The sequence below is a fragment of the Opisthocomus hoazin genome, chromosome 1 (genome assembly GCF_030867145.1).
Source record: "Opisthocomus hoazin isolate bOpiHoa1 chromosome 1, bOpiHoa1.hap1, whole genome shotgun sequence".
NCBI classification, from domain to species: domain Eukaryota; kingdom Metazoa; phylum Chordata; class Aves; order Opisthocomiformes; family Opisthocomidae; genus Opisthocomus; species Opisthocomus hoazin.
The window spans coordinates 86543784-86568307 of NC_134414.1; the positions used below are offsets into that span (position 1 = coordinate 86543784).

General features: G+C 39.6%; 1 protein-coding gene across 4 annotated transcripts in view; it reads left to right on the top strand.

The window, feature by feature from the left end:
- Positions 1 to 24524, top strand: part of WWC3 (WWC family member 3) — a 107493-nt gene that overhangs the window by 41277 nt on the left and 41692 nt on the right. For all 4 annotated transcript variants that reach the window (XM_075428286.1, XM_075428295.1, XM_075428304.1 and 1 more), the window contains exons 3-7: positions 4336 to 4539; positions 7637 to 7713; positions 10146 to 10225; positions 16898 to 17027; positions 23308 to 23457. In XM_075428286.1, the coding sequence (XP_075284401.1) occupies positions 4336 to 4539; positions 7637 to 7713; positions 10146 to 10225; positions 16898 to 17027; positions 23308 to 23457 (641 nt within the window). The remainder of the gene's footprint in view (positions 1 to 4335; positions 4540 to 7636; positions 7714 to 10145; positions 10226 to 16897; positions 17028 to 23307; positions 23458 to 24524) is intronic.

A 24524-nucleotide genomic window follows, 5' to 3' on the forward strand; every position in this document is an offset into this window, starting at 1 on the left:
ATACACTACAAAGTGTTATCAAAAAGACAACACATGTCCCTTTTGGAAAGTAAGAGGGAGAAATTTCCAATGTTTTCCCTTTTGGACTGTTGCTGAGCTTTGTATCACCACTGTCTGGCCAGTTCTACTTTTAGAAAAATGTCTTATCTTTACAGCTTTGTACTACTGCTGCTGTTACTGTTGTCATTAAGCTTCTTATCACCAATGAGCAAATGCTTGCAATATTGTGGGAATCATTAGTTGGTGGGGAGGGAGGAAAGAAGAAAGTAGTTATATGGGCTAGCACAGCAATGGTAAATAGTATGATCTGCAAAAACAACCTCAAGACTATCTACTTGAAATCTAGTCAATTAAAAAATAAAAATGTAGAAATAGTTTTGGGCTTCCTGCCATCATTGGAATTACTTGTGTAATGTCGTTTCACAATTACTTATTTAAAAAAAAAAACAAAACAAAAAACAACAGAATAACAAATGTTCCCATGATATTGTTTGACCCACACAGGCACTTATTTGTTGTCAAATTAACAAAGATCACAAATTAAATAATAAACTTTAAAGAGCTGTTAATGCACTGATCGCAAGGATAGATAGCAGAGACAATTGAAAGGCAATAAATACAGACTGTTAGGTAATTCTTACAATAACTTAGTTTAAAAGAAGTAGTAGCATAATGATTGCTGTTTAAACTGTCATGGTAACTGTAGTTAATGTTGAACTTTAATAAAATTGAGGTTTACATCGGAGGACAGTGATGGAGTGCATTTACACCAACATATGTACCTGTGCATGAATCCAGATATTAGAAAAAAGACAAATGAGGATATTGGCAACTCTTCTTTTTTTTTGTCTTGAACTTTCTTTTCGCTATCAAAGATGCCTATCGGTAGGATGCTTTAGTAGCTTTTTTCGTCACAGCATTGCAATGGGTGTTCATGTTCTACTCATTATCTGTAGGGACTCCTAAAGCCTTTTACAGTCACCATTGCTTGCAAAAGAAATCAGTCCATTTTGCTTTTCAGACTTAGCTGCTTTAGCACAGACATCAAGTTTGAACTTACAGAAAGGATATTAATCATTGTAGGCATGTCTGATCTGGCCTGCATATTTTTTTTTTTGTGCAGTCGAGACCAAAAACTGTAGAAGAGAGTCTTCGCAGAGAGAAATTGAATTCCTAAGTGCTCAATGGGAAGGCACAGAAAGAGAAGATTATTATAAATGGGTCTGGGAAAGTAAAGCTAATCATATTAGGAATTAAATGAAGGTTATATATGAACAGAGGGATAGGAACTTCATAGGGCCAGTGCTGAACTGAGTGAAAGGAATCCTTCTGTAATTAACAAGATTGCAAAATTTGTCTCTTTCACGATAACTAATTACTTGCAGCCCACAGATATTATCCTAAACAGTAATTCAACCGTCACAGCAAAATGGGTTTTTCACCCTTAGGCTAATACGGTGCTTGCATATACAAGCAAGATTTATATTCAGAGGGAAGACAGAGTTGATATTATAGCTGGATAATCATTATTCAAAAATTGGTAGGATACTCGGTCCAGTTTTAAACTGTGGACAGCCAAGGTACCGATCAAAAGTACATTAACCTCCTTTGTAGAAGTGAGAACTAATGAGCAGACAATCGTGTGCATCATGAAATGGTGTCAGGCAAGTGGCTGAGATGGTGTAGGAACTGAGTAAATGTTTTTCTGAAATGAGTCCCTTACGTTGTGTTCTGAACTCTGTCTAAAATACTTGGAGTGGCAACTTCCGCGTGAAAACATTCAGTCTGCCCTTTGTGGCTGACCAGGTTAAATGCTTTATACAGCGCTGGAGTTCTGTGTTAATTGACAAAACAGCCAGAAGTGCTTCGGTTTGAAGAAACGCTGTGAGAAAATGCAAGGGGCAATTCAAAGAGAGGCTTTCTAAAGTTGTGCTTACCAGGGACCTCTCACGCTTTGTGCACTGTCTCAAGCTTTTGCACCTTTTGTAGGAAAACAGTAATACGTCTGATTTTTCCAAGCCTCTTGCTATATTTGTTTACCCAGAAAGTAATAAAAAGATTTCTAGGCAATAACTTTCCATTCATATTGAAAAACCCCGGGAACAGAGGAATCTTCTGTCAATCTCAATGGTGCTTCCAGCCCTGATTTCCATCTTGTTCTGTAAATTCAGTACTTTGTTGACACCCTTACTAAGCTGTTCTTGGCTCTTGTCCAACCATTGCTTAAAAACCTTGGTGGCTGCCAGCCGCAGCATTCTTTTGCCTCCTCCTCAGAGTCTTGGGAGCCTTTGAAGTTTCCTTTAACCAGTTGGGCATTATTCCCCAGTGAGGGAATAATATATTCTCTGCATTTGTCTGGAACTATTCTTAAATTACTATAGATTTTAGTGTTTTGTTTTGTTTTTTTTTAATTGGTTATAAAGAAATGAAGGAAGTAAATTTTATCATAAGAGGTAGCTTTAGTTTTGTTGTTACATGGCGAACTTGTGTAGAAATCCAGGGCACAGTGAAGCCTCTGTACTTTATAAAACAGGAGAGAATGTCTCTACAGTACTGAAGAAGTTTTCTGCCTCAGAAGAATGCTGCTAGCTTTTGAGAAGACTTCTGAAATAATTTGGTAACAGATGCAGTACCCTGTAGTATGGGACCTCAGAAGCTTAATGTGTGATGCAACATAACATTTTAGCCTTGGCTGTTTACTGAGATTAGAACTATTAATTTCCTATTCAAAAAGAGACGCTTACTAGGATCTAGCTTTTCTGTCTCACAAATATTTATTAATTTCTGCATGGTTTCCATAGGGGTTTAGCAGTTTTAGGTATATTAAATTTGCACAGATTTCAGGAATACTTATGGACAGATGAGATAGCGTTGCAAATTATCATGCCCTTAGTAGAGGATGGGCTGCAATGTAAACTCTGTTTCTTCTGCTTGCCCTGCATGCAGAGAATGGTTTATGGAGGTTGGAACAAGCCACAGCACATCCTGCCTTTGGCTGCAGAGGTGATTTGAGGGCATTGGAGCCAGAAGATGCTGCAGGGAGTTGAGGGTCCCTGGGATATGGGAAGAAATTGCAGAACTATAGACGTGATCTTTATACTGATGCAATGTGAGGAGTAGTGGGAGAGAAAAGTTTGAGCTGTTGAGAGAAAAGGTTATTAGGAACATAATATACAAATCTTTTGGGAGTACTGTTCATAGATGATCTTCATGTTCTTGTTTATGTACTTTTCAGATGGCTCTCAAGTGGTAGAGCTGCTAGCATGACCCTGACACCATTAGAGTTCTTAATGTGTTGGGCTCAATCTCTTGTAGTTTCTTATTTCATCACTGACACCAGTATACTGAATTATGTACCCGAGATTAATACAAAACATAACTGCCTTTCATCTCTTGTGAGAAACAAAGTTTGGAAAAAATGACTAGGTGCTTACCTCCTGACTGTGCTGCAGGTTCTGCCACTACTTTGAACACTGACATTGCATCTGCAGCACCTTCTTACTGCTAGAGCCTCAATCATCTGAAATTAACATTCACTTCAACACAAGACTTTACATGGACACCCTCAAATAAAACATAGTTGCTAGATTGAGCGTCACCACAAAAAGAAAACAAATGAACCAATAATTTTTTAGGATTTTAATGCATGTGTCCTGAAAAGGTCTTTGCAACTGCAAAGAGATTGCTGTATGGTAATAACTTTGAAAATCAGTACATACGGGAAAGATTTTTGTATTGGAAACTTATTTTTGATTTGTGTTTGAATACAAACTGTTCTAAACTATGGGAAACTATGAGAGTGCTGTTTCCTAACACAAAATAAAGAAGCAATTTAAATGCTTTTGTGGAATGGAAATTAAAAGGCTAGCTTTTCTGTTGATTGACCTTCTTAATAACGCTTGTGTAGTCACTGACCTTTCAGGATGTTGTATTTGTGAAGCTGTATGTAGCATCTCAAGGTTGTTCCAGCCATTTGTAGAGCTGTGGGTTAAGCATAGAGATACCTTTCACTCTTCTGCGTGGTTCTGGGTTATTAGGTAGTTCTCAGAATTTTCAGGTTGGCTACGAGGGAAAGTTAGAGTGAAAACACTGTTTTCTTTGGGTTTTGCTCTAGTTTGTAAAGAAAACAGTGAAATTTAAATGCCTTTTATATTTGAAAGGGCTTTTGCTGTTCTTCCGCTCTGCATCCTTCCTTCTTTTCGTCCAGGCTGGAGTGATTTTGAGCACTATAGTGAGTGTTAGGTGTGCTAGTTGAGAACAGACCATAACAAAATAATTTGTACTATGTGGGATAAAGTGTCTTACAATTTTTTTTTTTCATGCTTTTCTCCTTAGAGCTCACACAAATTGAGGACCCAAGGGAGCAATGGAGAAGGGAGCAGGAGCGCATGCTAAAGGAATATTTAGTAGTTGCCCAGGAGGCACTCAATGCCAAGAAAGAGATTTACCAAATAAAGCAGCAGCGTTTTGAACTAGCCCAAGAAGAATATCAACAATTGCACAAAATGTGTGAGGATGACAGCCGTTCTTATGCCAGCTGTGAGTTCACTATTCTTTTCTTGATTTACCCACCTGCCTCTCGCAACATGTGGTGTGAGAAATAGCGGGAACTGTTTCCATCACCTGGTTCTCCTCTCACTGAAGATCCTGACTACAGGATTGAGGAGCTATACTTTGACTCTGCTATTCAGGGACTTCCATTTCCTGTTAGGTCTATTACAATATGCCTTTTTAACATTAAATGGGGATATGTCCCAGCTAGCATCTCTAGCCATCTGGGAGCCAGCCGTAGCGATGCTTCATTGAAGGCAACAAAGACAAGATTGAGTGTTGTTCTACCAGCCACATGCTTACACTCCTAAATTCATAGATTATTTCACCCTTGACTAGGCAGGGAGCCATCAGCTTAGGGGATGCCTTCTGCGGATCCATGGTTGGTTTACCAACTTTTTTTAAAGAGTTAGGGATAAGGTATTGTGATAAAGAGTACCTCTGACCATGAATTAGGAAGCTGTGTTTCGTTAGCGCACTGCATTCTTCAATGCCAGCCTCTGATCCGAATGCTGGTGATGTAGGTTGTAGGGCCTTGATCTCCTGCGCTTTTCATTCTTCAGACATCTCTGGTAACTTGGAGTAGATGATATGCTTTTTCTGAAATCTGAAGTTGTTGCACTGCTGTCATGGCTATTAGCTGGTCCAACAGGAAAAGGTGTCTTTGCTGAAAAGTCAGAACAGTCTAGTTCAAAGTGTTTCAAAGGGATGTACCCACCAGCCACGTGCAAATATTGGAGTTTCACTGCGCTGGTGGCTTTTCAGTGGCTGCCGTGTGTACGGCCGTTGTTTACCTGCAGGATTTGCTGCTAAATGCCAAGTACTTGGTAAGTGTGGAAAGCTCTGCTTAGCCCTTTCTGAACGTGTTGAAGAAACCTGACCGTGGAGGGGGCGGTTAAAGCAGGCATCTGGGTAGAAACGTGTAGCTACTGATCCAGTGGTATTTATTAATCCAGGGTAATTTGTATGTGTACCAAAAGCCTTGAATAACAGATGTTTTCTAGGGCTGAGGTGTCCCAGATGGTCTTGACCAAGTGTTCTTTTACTGTTGAACTGGGATTATCTGATCTTTTTGTTTAGTTTTAAATATATGTATTCTGTGATTTAGTATGTGACATAACTGAACAGTTGTGACTAGTCTTACTTCTCCCTGTTATGTTCAAGTTTCTTGAGAATTAATAAGAAAGATTATTTTTGTTTTCTTATTAAGAAAGAAGGTTCAAACCAGAAATTTCGATTTAAAGAGTGTTTACTATTTAAAGACTTGGAACAGGGTAAGAGATAGTGTCATCAGTATTTTTTTTAAGATCATAAAATCTAAATATACATTTATTACAATACTTTTCTAGGAGCTTGGGCTTTGTTTTTTAAAAATTTTGCAATAGTTCAGTGGGATATTTTGTTGAATTACTTCAGGTGAATATACAGAAAGAAAATTCTGTTGAAGATGATAATATACCAGAAAAATATGACCGGTTTTTCATGTTTTTAAAGCTCTTGGAAAAACAAGTTGCTTGAAACAGCAACAAAATATGACTGAAAATGACAAAATTGGAGGTTATCTGTAGCATGAATGCAAATGCTATGTCAAATGACTTTCTCAATCTTCTGATTTTATTTTTTTAGGTACATCTGTGCAGTTGATAATGAGATACTGTAGAATCATTTAAATAAATGTTTTCATAACATTTCACTTGTTTGGAGGTGAAAAAATAGTTTTCTACAGATGTGCTAATGTATTTTATACTGGTTTAAGGTCATATGCATCTGTTTTGAGAAAGTGGGATGGGCTGATTAGTCAGATGACATATTTAAAAAATCCCTTTGGGGATTAATCATGCTGTCAACTCAAGATTGCCCAAGGCTTCTCCACTTGTTTTTCTTCATTCGACTCCTCCACTCCACTCCGGGATGCTTGCTCCTCCATTTGTTGTACAGAAATCTTAGGCGCCTAGTTCATGTGCAATTAGATGGCCAAAGCTGGGTGCTTATACGGTGATTATTCCTGCCTCCACCACCACTTGTTTCAATCTGTTGCTTTAAAAGAACTCAAACTTCACAAACTGTTTTCCTCCTCTTTCGCTGTGGGTGCTGTCATTGACTCAGTGTCGTGTGCTCATGAGTGGGAGGTGGCGTGAGCTCAGCGGTTATGGGTTGGCAGGGAGGTGCCCATGCAGCAGTTTTGTGACTCAGTTATGATCAGCACTGTTTAAAAAGAAAAAAAAAGGAAAAAAATCCATAGAAAATCCTGGATTTAGAGAGTTAGTCCAGGCATGACTACTCATTTTGGCATGTTCCTGCAAGCTTGACATGACCTTGGCGTTGCAGCATTCTTTCAAGAGTCGAAAGGCTCAGTGCAACAGAGACACGGATATGGGTTTCAGAGCAGCAGCCTTCAGCTCTACAAAAGGATGGTAGGTGTAACAGCACAACCCCATCCACTCGCATACCAGGCATTTTTCAGTGGGCCCATGCTGCCGTGAATGGCTCACTCAGTAAATCATGGCTGGTCTTGCCCAGCCTGTCCTCTAGGACCTTTACTTCATCTGTCTGGGCTTTAGCTTGTAATGCCACAGCTTGAAATCATTGCCTGACTCCAGATACGCAGTGTTAAGAGCTCATCGTGTGCCAGAGGTTGATCTGTGTGTCGGTTGCCTACACTGTTGCTTCAGGAGGCAACTTCTCTCTGTAGCTGATTGCATTTTGTTCTGACAAAAGTTTTGTTACTTTAGTCCCTATCATACTGTTACGTCAACATACCTAGAAAGCAATTAGCAATTGTTAATGTTACACAAATTACTTGCATCAGTAAATGCCACCATCCTGTCATGGAAGGTAGTTGCTTTTAGGCAACACACATGCAGTGCTGCTATATACAGTTTTTGTTGTTGTTGTTCAGGATAAAAAAAAATCAGGGAGGCTAAAGATAATTCTTCAGTTGTACTGTAACACAGAGGAATATTTTAAAACCTGATGACTTGTAACACAGAGAATGAATGCAATGGTCTGTTAAATAGTGCCACATCTTAACAAGTGTATTAAAGAAGATTTAAAAAAAGTAAAATACTGTTTTCCATCTGTTTAGCATTCTCTGGATTTTCGACTAATACCAAGTATGACCCATATCAGATTAAAGCAGAAATAGCCAGCCGTCGTGACAGAGTGAGTAATCTTTTTTCATTTTGTAAAAATATGAATTAAGCATGGGGAAGGGAGGGGGACTATGTGTTTTACCTTAGCATTCGCACTGGGTGTTGCATGCATTATTGGAAACATAATATTAAAAAATGCTTTTCTGTTCTGGCCTATTGTTCTCTTAAAGCGAGTCTATACTGTGAGTGACTTGCAAAGTAATGCTTTTTCCATGTTACAAATGTAAAGATTTTTGTCATGGATATCAGAGGCAAACTCAGCCAGACTTTCAGAAATTGTTTTCCCTGTGCGAACTGCCACAAGTAGTAAATGCTCTGCAGCTGAATTCTTCCTTGATTAAGTGAAGTTCAAACCCACAGTCTTCGTATTTTCCCATTTACCCGTTTTCAGTGGAGTTCCATGGATGTCATTGAACTCTCAATTTAGCCATTTATTTGGAAATCTGTTCACAATTCAGTAGACATGTTGGCCAAGTAGAACTTCTTAGCTGATGTGGCCAGAGCTTCTCTATGAGGGGAGGGGAGTTAAAGCATTCTGAGAGTGATAGGCCGTTCTGTTGTTTGGTGGTGTGTTTTTTTTTTTTTTTTTTTTTTTTTTTAAACTAGAATCATGCTTTTGGTACTGTCTTTGCTGAAGGAAGAATAGTTGACTTCTTGAATTTGTCCCATGCTACTTTAGGGAAGAGTTAAAGCCTGCATGTTGGTTTCAAGCAAATTCATATAGCAGTCATAAACAATTAGAAAAGGCAGTTTATAATATTGATCTCTAGAACATATTTCTAAGTTGTATGTTTCTTTTTAGTAACGGATAAAATGAGACTTAGCATGCCAGGCACTCAGCTCACAAAATAAATAAAAAATACTTCTCTTTGCAGGATAGTGTTCCATTTTTGTTGCAGTGACTACTTTTCATGAGTGCTTCTGAAAATAAATCCCGTTCACCACCCTTCAAAGGCATTTATTCTATCTGTATATGTTTACTACGTGCTGACTAGTGTTTGCTTGTTTTACATACTCTAAATATCAGCATATTCTAAACAAGAAAATAAGCTGTATTTGTTTAAATAATATTTTAAGAAAATAAACAAGGTCTTCACTTCTATGACTATTTCTCTCTGTTCCTGCATCTTAAAAAAATCTCCTAAGTGCATAGGATATCCTTTTTAACTGAATGTGTGCATAGGCATTGAGTTGTTTCAGGTAATAAAATAAAATATGTAAAGTGTTTGTGTACCTGATGCACTTTTCCGTTTTTACTTTTAGTGAGTGTTGAAAGAGTTGGTGAGGGTATAGGCATTTTTTGGGGACTGGTGTGATGAGTTTTGAGGAAGGGGCAAGAGCACCTGGGGAAGGGAGGACCACGCAGGATAGCGGTACTCTGGCAGTCCTGGTTTGCGTCTCCAGAACTGCTGTGAAGCCCCTCACTCTTGGAATAGAGCTGACAAAATTAACCTATGCATGGGTGTGTAGGAATTATCTTTTACTCTTTTTTACTCTTTTTTTTTTAGTAATAGTTTTGTCATTTATTTTGTTTGTCATTTATTGACATACATGTGAAAATTAAGAGCGCTCTGGATAAATTTTAGAAAAAGTACCAAGTTGGTTAGCTTGAGAAAAGAGCTTTTCTCTTCCATCCCTGCCCGTCTTTGGGCTCTCAGTTCAGACTTACGCCTCGCCACCACACACTGTAACACCACCATTCCCCGCACTTGTCTGTGGTCCCTTGAACCTACCTCCCACCATTGCTCTCAGGTATCTACCAGCTTTGGAGGGCAAGAAGCTATTTCTTTGCAGATCATTCTCGGTGCTGACAGCACTCTTCTAAAGGTGTGCTTAACCTATGCAGGTAACTGTTTCCATAAAACCACAAAAATATGTTTATTAAAACAATTGCAGCTTTGTATGTGCGCTAGTTGGATCAAGGTAATTGATGGGGGGCTTGAGACGGCAGGACACTATGGAAATAACTGTAGAAAATCGTGCTGCCTTTTCTGGGAGAGAAGCCAGTTCTGTTGCCAGTGATTTTGTTTTCCCAGATTGAAAAATTAACAGCATTGAATGTTCAGTCTTTTTTTAAGTTGACTAAAGAGATGTAGGCAGTTGAGAGGTGTCTGTCTGCTACAAGGGAAGAAGAAAAATCATATGAATTGAAACTTGCTAGCTGTTAGTGTAAACTACTGGAAATAGAAAACCAATAGAACAGTTGAGGAAATCAATACGTTGAAAGCTGAATGTTGTGACTGCTGTTTGATTGGGTCTTATGGTATTTCAGAAATTCTTCTGTTATTGTAATGCAAATTTTAAAGCAAAAAAAGAAGAGACCTTAGGTTATCACTTCCAATTTTTTGAAGTAACTTAAGATTTTGTATTTGAAAACCAATTGTTGTTATGATGAAAGGCTCTGTTACATGTTACTACTTTAAATTATTTTGTTATATTCAGCTTTCTAGGTTAAAACGAGAATTGGCACAGATGAAGCAGGAGCTGCAATATAAGGAAAAAGGAGTGGAAACTCTGCAAGAGTAAGTTAAGAGTTTGTGGGAGGATTTTTTTCTCTTTACTTTATTTGCCTTGGAATGAATTTCTTAGAAAACTGTTGCCAAAAAAAAATAAAATTGAAATCTCTTAGTTGCTTTGCTTCAGAGTTTCTACTATGATAGTGATGCAGGGTGAGAACAGCGTGAAATGATGGAAGCAGGGTTGGACAGAATTGGTTGGAAGGATGATTTCATAGATCCACACGCAAAAACAGTTTTATAGGCCCTGTTCTTTAACTCTTCCTGGAAATGTTGTTGAGCTGCGATTAGGTTTTTAAAATATTTTCCAAACATTTTCTGGAGATGCCTACCACCTGGAGCACAGCCAGAAGCACTGTGCAGTGGAGTAGTTTTCCTGTGAGCAGTACCGAGGCTTTCTGGCTGTGCACTGTACTTCTCCTCGGGTGGAGGCTGTACACCACGACACTGCTGCCTCTTTCTGCCTGATAGTCAGGCCGTCCCGTTCTGCACAGTGTAGCTGCTTTCTGTGTGCGCACTGTAAATGTGATGGTCTGTGAGACCTTGGATTTAGTTCCATGTGTGCAGAAAGAGTTGCGTGTAAACGTGACTCCTTGTCTGCTCCCTGTGAGGAAAGGTAGCTTGGGGCAGTTTGCCGCTGCTCCCAGGGTTATTAGGCAGCCTGTGCTCCATTTGCTTTGTGCTCAGCGGTGGCAAAGGTTGTGAACTGTTGTGGTGACCCTCTCCCTGCTGCTCTTCCTGCAGGCCATCAGATGGGAACTGAGTGACTTCCATCTGTGTGCTGCTTAGTCACCTACGCACGTAGCAGATATGCAGGGTGCCCAGTGGGATAGGGAGAGAGGTTGCCAGGCCATGGAAAAGATGGCAGGTAAACACAGGTTGTTGCGACTTCCACATCTGTTCAACAAGGCCAGAGGCTGGACCATATGTTGAACAGCTCTTGGATTTGCCTTGGACGTGTGGCCATGCATTTAGAAATCTTGGCCTTTTTTCCAGCATGCATATGAACAAACTGCCTAATGCGGGCACTTCCCAAAAACATTGGAACTGTTGCACGTTTAGTGTGTTTCGCAGCGTAAGCGCAGTATCCGTGGAAATATTTTGAAGCTTTGGATTTATCGCGTTGGTGCTACAAGGCATGGGTGCACACTTTTGCTTCAGGAATCCTGGCAAAGTTCTAGAGATCCTGGAGCAGTTAGGTTACTTCTTTTCCAACTTTGATTTTGATTGGCATTATGTTATCGAGACAATATAAAGGGAGATACTCTGATTTTACTTTTAAAGGAAAGGGAGTAGCCCATGCACTTCATAATGGTGGTTGGTTTTTTTTTTTTAAGCTTACAAGGTTCTTTTTGTTTTATCATGCAGTTTAAAAGCTTCAGAGAAGAAAACTTGTTAAGCCAAAATCCTTCATGGGCAGATACAATGTAATAATTTTCAGGCCTAAGTATATTTTTATTGACTATGTGAAACATATGCAAGTAGTTACAACAGGGAATTGTTAATGCATGATATTAACTGAAAATTAGTAAAATAAAGCACTCAGTATATGGAACCAGCAAATATTCTCAGTAGTATTTTAAGCATAGTCAGCGTTTTAGAATGGTGGCCTAGATATGTAAACAGTGACAGAACAAAAGCAATTTTATCTTAAGATTCATAATCATATTTTCTTTAAGTGAAGAAGAACTGCCTTGTCTTTTCTACTGTCTTTATTCGTTTACCTTGTCTTGGTTAATGGGTTATTTTAAGGGTATAGGTTCCATTGTTTTATAAAAGGACTAACCACTTGACTAGGATGATGAAAGTATTTGAAGGCCGTTTGAAACTTAAGATTGTTTTAATTAATATAATTCATTTAAGATAATCTAGCAAATTAGTGCAACTTTTTGAAAAGTAAACTCTGTGCATGATAAAGAATGCAAATGTTAGTCCTGGACTTTAGCCCAAGTGAAGTTGCACATACTCCAGGATGGGGATATAGGAGAGAATTCAGGAGAGGAATGATTTTAAAGCAGATCTGAATAGTCAGTGGTCACTCTAATCACCTAGTTTAAAAGTTCAAGCATGACAGCTCAGTGCTTTGGTGCTGCTCATTGCTGCTGTTGCTACAGTCAGTCTCTCTCCCGTTGGTGCACTGGGTGGCATTTGTTGTTGCTTGCTGAAGCTGGGGAGAACATTTTGCCCGTGTGTTATCTGGGATTGCAGTGAATTTCTGTCAGTGTTTGTGCCTTGCTAAACTCTGCTCTCTGCAGTGACCTCTTTGCTTGTGAACCAGAGGCTTGTGGGTTTGGTTTTGTGTTGTGTTTTGAAGTGATTTTTTAATTGCCTTTCTGGTAAGAAGTGTGCTCTGTTTGAGTATTTTGCTTCTAGTATGAACTGAGCCAATCTGGAGAGTACCTGTACTGTCCAGCCACTGAAGAGGGAAGTTTCTCTAGCCTCCTCATGTAGTCAGCAGGCAAATCGGGCTAAAAGCCTAACTGTGCTCTAGGTAGTAGTACCTGGGTGATCTCTCCCCTAACCCTTGTATTTGGGAGAAAAGGGTCACTCAACTCAAGTATCAAAGCTGAAGTATTTTGCTTTTTGCGTATTCAAAAAGTAAGTGTCCTGTCTGAAATGAAGCTCATTGCTCCTTCTTTAAAACAAAAATTCTGGGATTTGTGCTCCCCCCACCCCTTTTTTTTTAAAAAAAAAAAAGTTTGTTACATGTCAGACCTTCTCCCTTTTTGTTACCTTTTCCAAATTATTTGTCTGCTCCTTCTTGTGCTTGGTCAAATCTTCAAGTAAATGCCAAACTAGAATGGCATGCATCCTGTTCAGCTGTTTGAAAGCCATGTTCTTTGCTGTGTTTCAAGTACAAGCCAAGAACAATGTTAGGAGCTGTCATACTTTGGTCTTTACATCTGGCTGAATGTTTGCTTTGAAAGTCTGACCAGGACGGCATTGTGAGCAGGTATCGGAACCCACTGCCATGCAGCTCCCTGTTCAGCCTCTGCTGGATATAGCGCTCAAAATTTTATGGTGAGGGTGGTTAGGTTGCTCAGTATTTCCATCATTTTATGTTGCTGTCCGATTCAGATGCCTTTGTTAAATGCAAATCTCTTGCATTGACATTTTCCATGTACAGTGTCTACCTTGGACTGTGTTTTGTTTTCTGTTCTTTTTAATTTTAGTAAAATAGCTTAGCCATCTTTGAGGAGAATAAAAAAAAAACCACCACAAAACAACTGGAGAAAAGTGGGATTTTGTAGGGGGAGAGAGGATTGAGGATTTTTTTTAGTAGCTCTACAACTCTAATACGGTCAGAATTTCCAATTTCGTAGTGCCACAGCTTTTTGTTAGGGCTGTATTTTCTACAGTTTCATCCAAATTTGGCAATTTTGCGATAAGCCTTTGGGCACCACCACAGTCTGCCTTTGCCCACCAGAGACTTTGTGGAGCTCACTGCGTAAAGCCTGCAAAGATCCCACCCTGCGCAACAGCTTTCAGTGTTCCCTGGCCTCCCCAGGCACCTTGGCCCCGAGGTGCGGCTGGTCCTGCCGCGGTCCGAAGTTACAGGGTTAAAGATGAGCCTTTCCTTGAAGGGATCCCTTCCTCTGAGCTGGCAGGCAGCAGGGAATGACAACGAGGAGCAGTTCCTCCTCCTCTGTGTTTTCAGTGGCCCTTCTGCTTGCCGGCAGGAATTTTGGAGGAAGAAGGCATTTAGCAACAAAGGAAATGAAAACTTGGCCAGTTGGCCGCGAGAGCGGAGGGAACACTGAGAGAAGTTGGGAGAGACGGGGAATTAGGACTGACTAAAAAATTTGTAGTTACAGACTTGCTTAGAGGATATGAGACCCGACAAAAGCTATAAAATTTGATTTTAACTCAATTACAGACCTGTGCTTTGGTGAGGGTGGGGGAGTCTTGCGTGTTTGGAAGCACATGTAAGAAAACAGAGGAGCACGGAAACTGCCCTATAGGGCTGAAGCTGTTGCAAGTGTATTAATATTCTGTGTGTCCTGGAAACATCTTCCTCAGAAAATGTATACTTTATTCATAGTTTTCTATTCATACAAAGGTCTAACCTGTATTTGTATCATGGTGTTTTCCATTAATAAAATGGAAGATTCCCGTTAACTTTGTGGCTTACAAATCTAGAGCTTTGTGAGAGGAGGAGGAAAAAAATGAACAGACAATAAATAACTGGTAGTTTCGTAAGATGCTTAAGTCAGTTTGGGTTGACAGCAATACTGATTTAAGCTCAGATATTTCTGGCAGTAGAAACTTTTCTGATTCTTTCCTTAAATAAATACCAATTCATAAATTGGCCTCCAAACTGACGTCCAGGAACACGAATATGTGGGTAACTGGGCAAAAATCTGGTTGAAATTAAATAATTTCCTGAAATGCCACCTTGAACCTGGCAAACAGTATAATGAGCAGTTATGTAGGAGGCATTTTCTGGCCTAATATTGGGGTGGAATCTGTGTGCTTAACATTAATGTAAGATTCAGATATAGAGTCAGTGTTCTTAACATTAGTGTAAACTTCAGATAAACCCATGTTATCTTTTTCATGAAACACTTAGTGAATTGGATCAGTTTTTCTACCATGGTTTTATGTGATCTTTTCAGGAATTTAGGTAAAAATTAGTGAAGACCCAAATAAACATGTTAAAAGGCAAACACAGCCAAGTAAACAAAAAGCCCAACTTTAATCCACATGACATTTAAATCTTTTCTGGTTCTAGAACCAAAAATCATAAAGGCTTATATATTTTCTTAAGCAACATGGGCAAAATTGTGTTTAGGTAGAAAGCTGAAGTTCAGACTTATTTTGTATTGTCTCCAAAAGCAGGAACTGTCAGAAAAAAACAAACCAAGAATGTAGAAACCCAACCTGTGTTTTTTCCTAAACATTGTGAACTGCACAGTAAAACCATGGGATTTTCATTGAAGCCATTTTATGTTTTCATTTTAATATTTTAATTTTAAAGCAGGTAATCTGCTGCAAGTGGAACTTCACTTATTTTGTTTAACTGGCAGAACATGCTGAGTGGGTGTTGTTGACACTCTTAGCTTAGTATAATACTTATCTTGAAACTTGTATGTATTACCAATATTTTAAATAGAGTTTGAGTATTCTTGTCATGTATGTATAGCATACCCTCTCCTTACTGCCGAGTTTCAGCATCCGTACTAGGATAGGAACGACTCTCATACACATTGATGCAGTGCACAGTCGGGTCCCTTTATTATTCTGCTTGTGCGGTTATATACGTTTTCCATATCTGTACACGCGATTACGCTTATTTGGATAGGCTACAGACATAAATCACGCGCTGTTCACACGCCCCACATTCCCTTATGATTGGTAACTATGCACTAACGCCAGTAGCAACAGACTGCCTCCACGTCCTTGAACACATCTTGTTTTTGCTAACCCACACCATGTGCCCTATCAGAACTTTCTCAATTGCTATTCTTAGCTGTCTTTTCCAGCGGCCTGTTCAGTTATGCTGTTTTGCTTAAGCGGCCTAGTCATGCTAATTCTCAAGCTACATTGACCCCAACACCTTACTACATCTTTTTATAAACTAATGTCCTGTATGATGACCAATGTATGTTTTATCTTTAATTCTGTTGACCAGAGACACCTTCTCCTGGAGATGTTCTTTCTTAGTGTTGGTGTAGGGACCATTACGCAGACCACCTTTTTTCTATATGCATTCTTTCTATGCTAGATTAACAGGAAAATTGAGGTTTTCATATTTAATATGAATTTAACACAATTTTCACTAATTGCTGTGGGTAGCTTGTTAAAATCCCATAGCTGTTTGTTACAAATCCAAGACCAAATGGTTCTTCTGATGAGTTCTGCAGAGTCTCTGGTCTTGTTCTTTCTCTATAGATGAAAGCAAATTATCGTGGTGATACACTGGACTAGGCTTCTGTGTCTTGATCTGTTGTATATTACTGTTGCGAACTGTTGTAAAAAAAGTTGAAAACTCAGACTGTGAATATCCCACTTAAGAGAAAATGAGAGATTTGTATGTCAAGATGGAAGCGTTGGTAGTACTTCAACCTGATGTAGTGGGTTGCACTCTTGGTCCTTGCTGAGTTTGCATTTGAAATCTTCTGGGATCCCATGCAACGTTCCTTAGTGCGGGATGATGATATCTTCTAGAAAAGAAATATGCCCATAATGGCAGGAAGGCATTTGCAATAAAATTTCAGGAATTAGAAATTTCTTCCCAAGAGAATGAAAAGCCTTTGTTAGAAACTTCGAAAACAAAATCAGAAGTCCTGGAAGCGATGTTGCAAACGTGTAGTGCTGCATGGAAAAATGTGACAGCTAGACTGAGAATATCTTTATCTTTTGAGTTATTACCATGTAGGTTAGTTTTAGATAGATTTTACTTTAGTTGCGTGACGTAGCCCACAGACATTGCCTGTAAGTAAGCTCCATATTGGGACACTAAAACCAGGAAATTTGTTGGTTCTGCAGAACCTGGGTAGGTAATTGCATTGCTTGTCTGTAGAGTGTGCTTGGCACTGAGTGCTGTGTTAGTTCCAAGTAGAGTATCATTTTTTTCCTGGAAATAAAGTGGTACATGAATCAACAGGAGGCCTTAAAACGTCAATGCACTTTGTAATTATATGAAAGTTTCTTAATTTGTCTTAATCTTTTCAACAGGATTGATCGTAAGATGTCAAGTGCTCATACAAATTATAGACTGGATGAAGCACAGGCTATAATGAGTGAGCTTCGAACCATAAAGAAAGCTATATGCACAGGTGAAAAAGAAAGGCAGGACCTTATGCAGGTAAATAATATGCTACTGAGCAAATAGCTGCTAAAAGGTAATAACCTACCTCTATTTTCTTTTTTTGTGCTTGCACTGGGTTTACCAAGTTTAATTGAGGAAGTGGGGTAGCCTAATCTGATTTTTCTGTTTGATAACTGCCAATAGCAGGCAGCTTGAAACAGGTAAGTAGTCATTGTATATACTGTGAACGTAAGACTTGATGTGCATTTCGTATTTTTGTCTTAAATAATGTATCATCCTTACATTTAGATCAATGTCTTTATTGAATATAGCTTTCCATTGCTGTTGACTGTATCAAAGACTGCTATGGAGTACTTGTACAGCATTAAAAAAAAGATCTTGAGGTTTTACTGTATTTGTTTTTCATCTTTGTTTAATGCCTGTTTGTATTACCTATGGAGAAGTAGGACTGAGAATATATGTGCTAAAACGTTTACCAGTTTGTCTACCATGTTTTTCCTCTTATAAGCCTTTCACAAAACTGGCTCACTGTGTCACAGTTTGACTGTTCTTTTTTTGCCTCAAACTCTCCTCTTAAGTACCCATACCAAGACATGCCTTAATTGCAAATGTTCTCGCAAAACCCTCAAAGAGTGTGATTAAACACAATGTATACAGAAACCATGCAAGCTTGGGATTGCCTTATGAATTGTTGCATGAGAATTGAGGGGAGATACATGCCTGAGTAGTAATCTAACTCTTGAATGGATTCTGCATCCTGCTGCGAACTCTTACTTGGTGCGTCTGCATTATAAACGTGATGGGAGCTTGATCAAATACTGCAAGGGCTTCAGTGCAGACTTCCCCAAATATGCTGCAGATACAGAGGGGTGACAAGGACAATTCACCCAGTCTTCAAACTGCTATATGGAAAAAGACACCTTTTTTTTACCTAAAGTTTTGGAACCATACTAAATGAATATTGCCATTCAAACATTTTCTTTCAGTTTTCTCTGCAGTAGTGTTTCACTGATATTTTTTTTATGGTTAAATGATATGGGTAGCTTGTAATTACATATAATGAATTTCCATAGTTGTACAATTATTCAGTCTCCAAAGCATTACCCAAAGGTCAGCTGATGGACCACAAATCTTGGTTCAAGTAGACAGAACACTTAAGTCACTGTGAAAAGTTTCTGCCTTGGCAACTTTTAACATATTTGATATTTTCTGTTGGCCAGTTTTTAAAGTGATTCTCAGTCTTCCATGTGCCTGGCTAGCAAGAAATATTAGAAAGGCACTTCTTCATGGACACAGTGACGCAAATTTTAGGAAACTAACTGGTAATTTAAAGACTTGCGTGTGAGATCTTGGAGCAGCTTAGCTACTGGCCTTGTTTTGACTCCCCCACTTCTTTTTTTCCACCCCTTTTTCCCATTTTCAGTCCTCAGTAGCACTAAATCCAGCCATAAACATTGAGGTGCCTTCAAAATAATAACTTTTAAGCCAACTTTAAGTGCACTTGTAGTTAAATACAGTGTTGAGAGAGTTAGAAGTCTAGGATCATGCTTAGCATGAAGGATTGGGCAATGCTGGCAGCACCAGAATGTTGAGGTTCCACAAGACAGAAGTGAACATTAAAAGCGTTACCATCCTTCTTCATGGGTCTATGTGACATACCGGAAACATCAGTCTAGGAGGTATCACTTTTGTAATTAATGGCAATCTGTTGTGATAGCATCCGATAATAGGCATGTAGTCCAGGAGAATCTAGAAAATAGTTGTTCTACACAGGCCTACAATGCAAAGCGGTTCTGCATGTTTTGTCGCAATTGTAAGAAGGTATTAAATACCATAGTTTACAAGTTCTACAGTTGTAAAAATTGTATTTCTGCCAGCTTATTGTGCTCTGCAAAAACATCCAGCTTTCTGCCTGATATTTTTTTAAATTTTGACCAAAAAAAATTTAAAATTATTTTTGTTGTCACTGAATTTTTCTGTGTTATGCCTTTTTATAAATAGCTGAAGATTATTGTTATGGATTTATTTACCTTTGTTGAACAGGTGCAAGTGTATTTTAAGTATCTTCCTAATGAGTTCAGATTTGATTTTTAATTTCCTATGAATTTTGAAATTGATTTGTCCTCAAAAATGCTGCATTTTAAAGTTATTGTTGGTAAGACAAGCTTTCTTATGAAAATTTTTTCGTTTTGAAAGCTCTTCATAGAAGAGTTCAAAATATCGTGTAAACAACTGGGGATTTATTTCAGAGAAAGGAAATAGACAATTTCTTACTATTTCTTAATTTATGTCTGGACAGCATAAGTAACAGAACTAAACATAGCAGAAGTGACTCAGTCTTGTGTAGGTGCTTGGAAAATTGTAGCTGTCATAGAAATATGATAATTGCATTGAGTTGTGTGGGAGAGAAGGTCTGAGGAGGGAAGGAGAGGCTGGTCAGATTTAAACTGGGTGCTGTGGTTACAAATAAAACCAAATATGCAGTGTCACTGCTCCAAAAAAGTAAGCAAACTTTATATATAAGGTTGAGTAATCAAGGTGCATCGTTAGATTCCTGAAAGCAGCATGGGTCTCCCCCTCTGCTTTTATACTTTTGTTTCTGTTCCAGTAAGTACATATGCTTTTAAAATGTTGTTCTTTATACTTAGGAAGCATTGAAGTTTGGTTTTTTGTGTTTTTTTTTTTTTTTTAATTTTGTTACTTCTTTTCCTTGCTTTGCTTTCACAGTTAAGTAGGCTAAATAGGTTAGATAGAAACTGCACTGAAATTGTACATGGCAGAGAGCTCCCAAATCAGATAGCAACAGATCAATGATGAAATAAAAGTGCTCATTTCTCTCTTTGGTGAGTTGTTCTGGGCTGGTGTGCCTCGAACTTCACGTCCACACAATAGGCTGGTCTGGCAGTTTCTGTGGGATTGCCATAAACAACCCATAAACTCCAGATGAAAGATGGATTCTTCCATATAGCTGGGGAGGGTATTACTCCTAGCATTTTATGTAAATAGTTTCTATCTAAAAGTATGCTAACTCAGGTTGTAGTTTTCCACGTTAGGATTGCTGGAGGCTGTGCTTTCACTCATCCAAGTAGAAGGACTGAAGCTTACCGTAGAGCGTAGTCACCTATGCAAGTAGATGTAGGTTAAGGTGATGGCACTAGGTTATTGCCACCTGCCAAATGCAATGTAATTAGTAAGTATTATCCAGTAGTAACTGTGCCCAAATAGGAAGCCTGGCCAGCAGCCAGGCAGCCCTTAATGACCTGCCAGGGAGATGCTGGGGGGTGTCAGGAGTGCACCAGGAGTGCATAAAGTGGCTGAAATACAGGGAAGAGTTTAGATTTAAGTTCTGGCATCAGGATCTTTGGTATTACAAATGCCTGTAACATAATACGTGTCAGCCAAAGGTGCCTGATGGGACATAGCTTATTTGGGAGAATCACAGAACAGTAGGGGTTGGAAGGGACCTCTGGGGATCATTCAGTCCAAGCCCCTGGCGAAAGCAGGGTCACCTAGAGCAGGCTGCACAGGACCTTGTCCAGGCGGGTCTTGAATATCTCCAGAGAAGGAGACTCCACAACCTCCCTGGGCAGCCTGTGCCAGTGCTCCGTCACCCTCAGAGGGAAGAAGTTGTTCCTTGTGTTCAGATGGAGCTTCCTATGCTTCAGTTTGTGCCCGTTGCCCCTTGTGCTGTTGCTGGGCACCACTGAAAAGAGTCTGGCCCCATCCTCCTGACACCCACCCTTCAGATATTTATAGACATTTATAAGGTCCCCTCTCAGCCTTCTCTTCTCCAGGCTAAAGAAGCCCAGCTCCGTCAGCCTTTCCTCACAGGAGAGCTGCTCCAGTCCCCTCATCATCTTAGTAGCCCTCCGCTGGACTCTCTCCAGTAGTTCCTCATCTTTCTTGAACTGAGGAGCCCAGAACTGGACACAGTACTCCAGATGGGGCCTCACTAGGGCAGAGGAGAGGAGGAGGAGAACCTCCCTCAACCTGCTGGCCACACTCCTCTTAATGCACTCCAGGATCCCGTTGGCCTTCTTGGCAAAAAACCTCAGGCTTTCTGAATCCGCGGTTTTTGTTCATGTGGCTGGCTCATGCTTTACTGTGAGGAGGCCATGTTAGATGTTTGTTTGTGTAGCTATGATTTGAAATTATTTTTTCTATATTATAAAGCCATTAGAGATCCATCTATATCCTCCATACAGCAGGAGACTGACAGGACTGGATGATTTCCAGTGAGTTTTGAAGAAAAGATTTATACAGGAGTCTGCAATTTTCATAAAGTGGAAGACACTGTGATTTTCTTTTTGGCATGTCGTGGAGCAGTTTGTTTTGCAGCAAGTCTTGGAGGATAAAGGAACACTACGTAGGGACTTCTTGGCAATGTAATTTGAAATTGAGTTTTGCTGCCTCAGGACTGAGAAGAAACTACTTTTTTTGTCCTGCATAGTAAGATGGCACAGTTCAGCTGGGAGATGGCAGAATAATTGCTTTTCTTTTGGGACCCAGGACAAATTGAGCTCCTGGAGGCAAATAGCGGTAGCCTTGTCCCACGGCTGTCCTGTCTGGCTTCGCGCTGCACTATCCTCTGTCCCTGCCAGCGCTGAGCACAAAACCCCAGCCCCACCTGGACCCTGTAGCACCAGGAGACGGAGACCAGGGAGGGAACAGCACATGCTGTCTCACACGTGGCGTGTACCTATGTCTGTCCCTGCCTTTCCCTAGCAGGAAGAAGACAAAGTGTGTGTGAGAGGGGGGGCGGCAGGGAGGAGGGCAGGCACCCCGCTCTTGTGGCTGGGGAGCCCGCCCGTTCCTTTGTCCTGCGTCAGCCGGCGTGTTTTCCCTCTTTTTCATCTCTCGTGGAGGCAGGCCTGAGGGAGGAATTGGTATATCATAGGAACAAAGGGATGGACTGTATATGATGGAAATGGAGGCCACCAGAAAAAAGATGTTTTTCTGGGTAGTTTCAGGCCTGCTGCAATTCCTGCGGATGCTTCCTAGGCTCCGAAACCGGACGCCTTCATCTCCAAGGTGGTCTGGCTGTTTCTGTGAGCAGCAACCAGTTGCTGTTACACAGATTCATCCTCTTGACTCTATTAGTTGAATTTGTTGTAAGAAAAGGCAGTGTTATTCTTTTTAAACTGCACTTCGAAGACTGAGAAATCTCCTGGTAATTGGATATGCACAGTAACTGGGGCTTGTTGCAAATCACCAATTGTCAGAGCCACTGAGATTCCCGAGGGCCAGGCTTTTCTCAGTGTGGTGCTTCAGATTTGTCTCTGATTCTGTAGTTTAGACACTGGAAGAAGCAGTTTTGAGAGCTTTTATGTGCATTTTTAGAACCAAATGTTTTGATTATGTTGTGATTTGTAAATTCATACAGCTTTTAAAATTTCTGATAATTTTTTTTCCACATTATTTGGTTGTCCTTTATCTTGTGGTGAGGGGTCAGAATTTAATTTTTTAATGTCTTTTTTTTTAATGTTCTTTTGATGCATAATGCTTAGGGTCCCTGTCATAAATGACAGCTTGCACAGTGGTTTTGTTGTTGATACTAAATTATCTTCAGTTTCTGAAAAAGAGAGAACGCACAGTCAGAAATTAAGAGATGTTAACAATTTTATCTTTTTAAGGGAATATTAAGAGCCTGCCAATCAAGCTTGTATTGTCAAACAAGTTATTGTTATTATTTTATATGATTCTGTGTTACACCCCTTTCCCCTTAAAGAATGCTTGAGGTTTCTGCTTTACGCTCACAGTCTTTATCATTGTCTAGACATCTTGCAGATGTTCCTTCCCTAACCCAAAGTGTAAAATATATCTTAACTATGTGAACCTTGGGTAAGAGAGCACAAGGGTGAAATCAGCTGTCATAAAAATACAATCAATACAAGGTATTCATCAAGTTGGATGTGATAGCAGTAGTGGCTAAGGAATGTAACCTGTGCAGAAGATGGCAAAAGGGCAGGTGAATCACGTTTGTCTTCCCTATCAGCTAACCTGAAAGCTGACAGCTGCTAGATTTAAAGAACTGTAAGCCATACAAATGCTAAAACATTCATAGATCTAAAATAAGTATAAAAATCTGGTTAGCATCAGGTGCGTCTTTTAAAAGAAGTTTATTTCCAAGCAAAGCTTCTGCATGTTAATAGCACTACAATGAGTTTTACTTTCTGTAAATAGCTCTTTATAGCCGAGCTACCTGTCGTATTTTTAAAATAGAATTTTTTCTTTATAATAATTTTATTAATAGAAAACAAGAATAATTTTTTCTAATTCTTTTTTTTAAATTTTTTTAAAATCTCTTCTCCTGTAGAGCCTGGCCAAGTTAACAGATGGATTCAGGAATAGCTGTTGTATTACAGATTCCCTGCAGGATCTCCAGCACAATTCTGGTTCGCTCAGCGACTCCTGTTTACCTCAACAACACTGCGATGCTTGTTCTCAGACTGATATCACTGGAGAGGTATGCATTCCTATGCGAGAGGTTTGCTGTAGAAAGAAGGCTGGTTCTATAGTGATACATTATTATTTCCTGTTTTAATTAAGAGGTGTTGGCTGTAGCAGAATGAAAAATCCAAATCAGTATTGGTGGTGAGGGAGTTGTGTTTGCTCATTGTTTCCAGAGCGTGTGAGTAGCGCTCATGAGTGTGGTGGGCTTTGTGGTTCTGCTGCTTGAGCTTGGCACAGGGGTGTAGCGATGTGCTTGCAGGTCAGTGACAGGTAGAACCAGCTCCCAGACTCAGCCAGCCCAGCAGAGCACTGCTCACGTCATCACTTTGGTGACTGTAGGTTCATCTCTGAGTAACAGCTTTTCCTAAGGTGTCCACAGACCACTTCTCTTCGTATCACCAGTTCTTACTGATACTTGTAATGATGCAGGAAGGAAGAAAATGCGTTACCCAGCTTGAAGTTGCAGTAGAGACCTGGTTGTCCAACAGCGTGAGATGTTAGTATTCTGGTAGTAGTGATGGACGGTTTCTTGGTTTTTGCTTTTCTGGGTGTGGTTGTTTTTTTTTGTTTAATCTTGTTTTTGTCGTGCTTGTCATCATTGTTCGTACACATCAAAGATGTAGGATAGATCTCTGTTCATTTCCTCTATACGAGACAAGGAAAGTATTAGAGTCTCATTTTTCCTAAAAACTAACAAAACTTCTGATCTGGTCTGTCATACCTTTATGCTCAAATGTGCCTTTAAATATGGTATTTGAAAAGTACATACTAGCATCCCTTAGAAATAGTTCTGTGTGAATGAAATTGTGTATTCCAAATAATAAAAATGTGGCTTGCACTAGTACTATGGTAACCCAGCTGTTCTTGAGCAGTAAAACGTTTGCCTCGGTGGATGAGACAGACAACAAAGCAAGAAGACAGCCTGTTTGTAGTTTGTTAGTACTATAGTTTGGATGTTACTCCACATTTGGTTAGAAATCTTTACTGAACTATGTAACTTTTTAATTGTAGGCTTTTATCATCCCATTTCTCCTCTGTTGTCTTTTCACTGCTGACTAGTTGGCAAGCTGGATGTCTCCA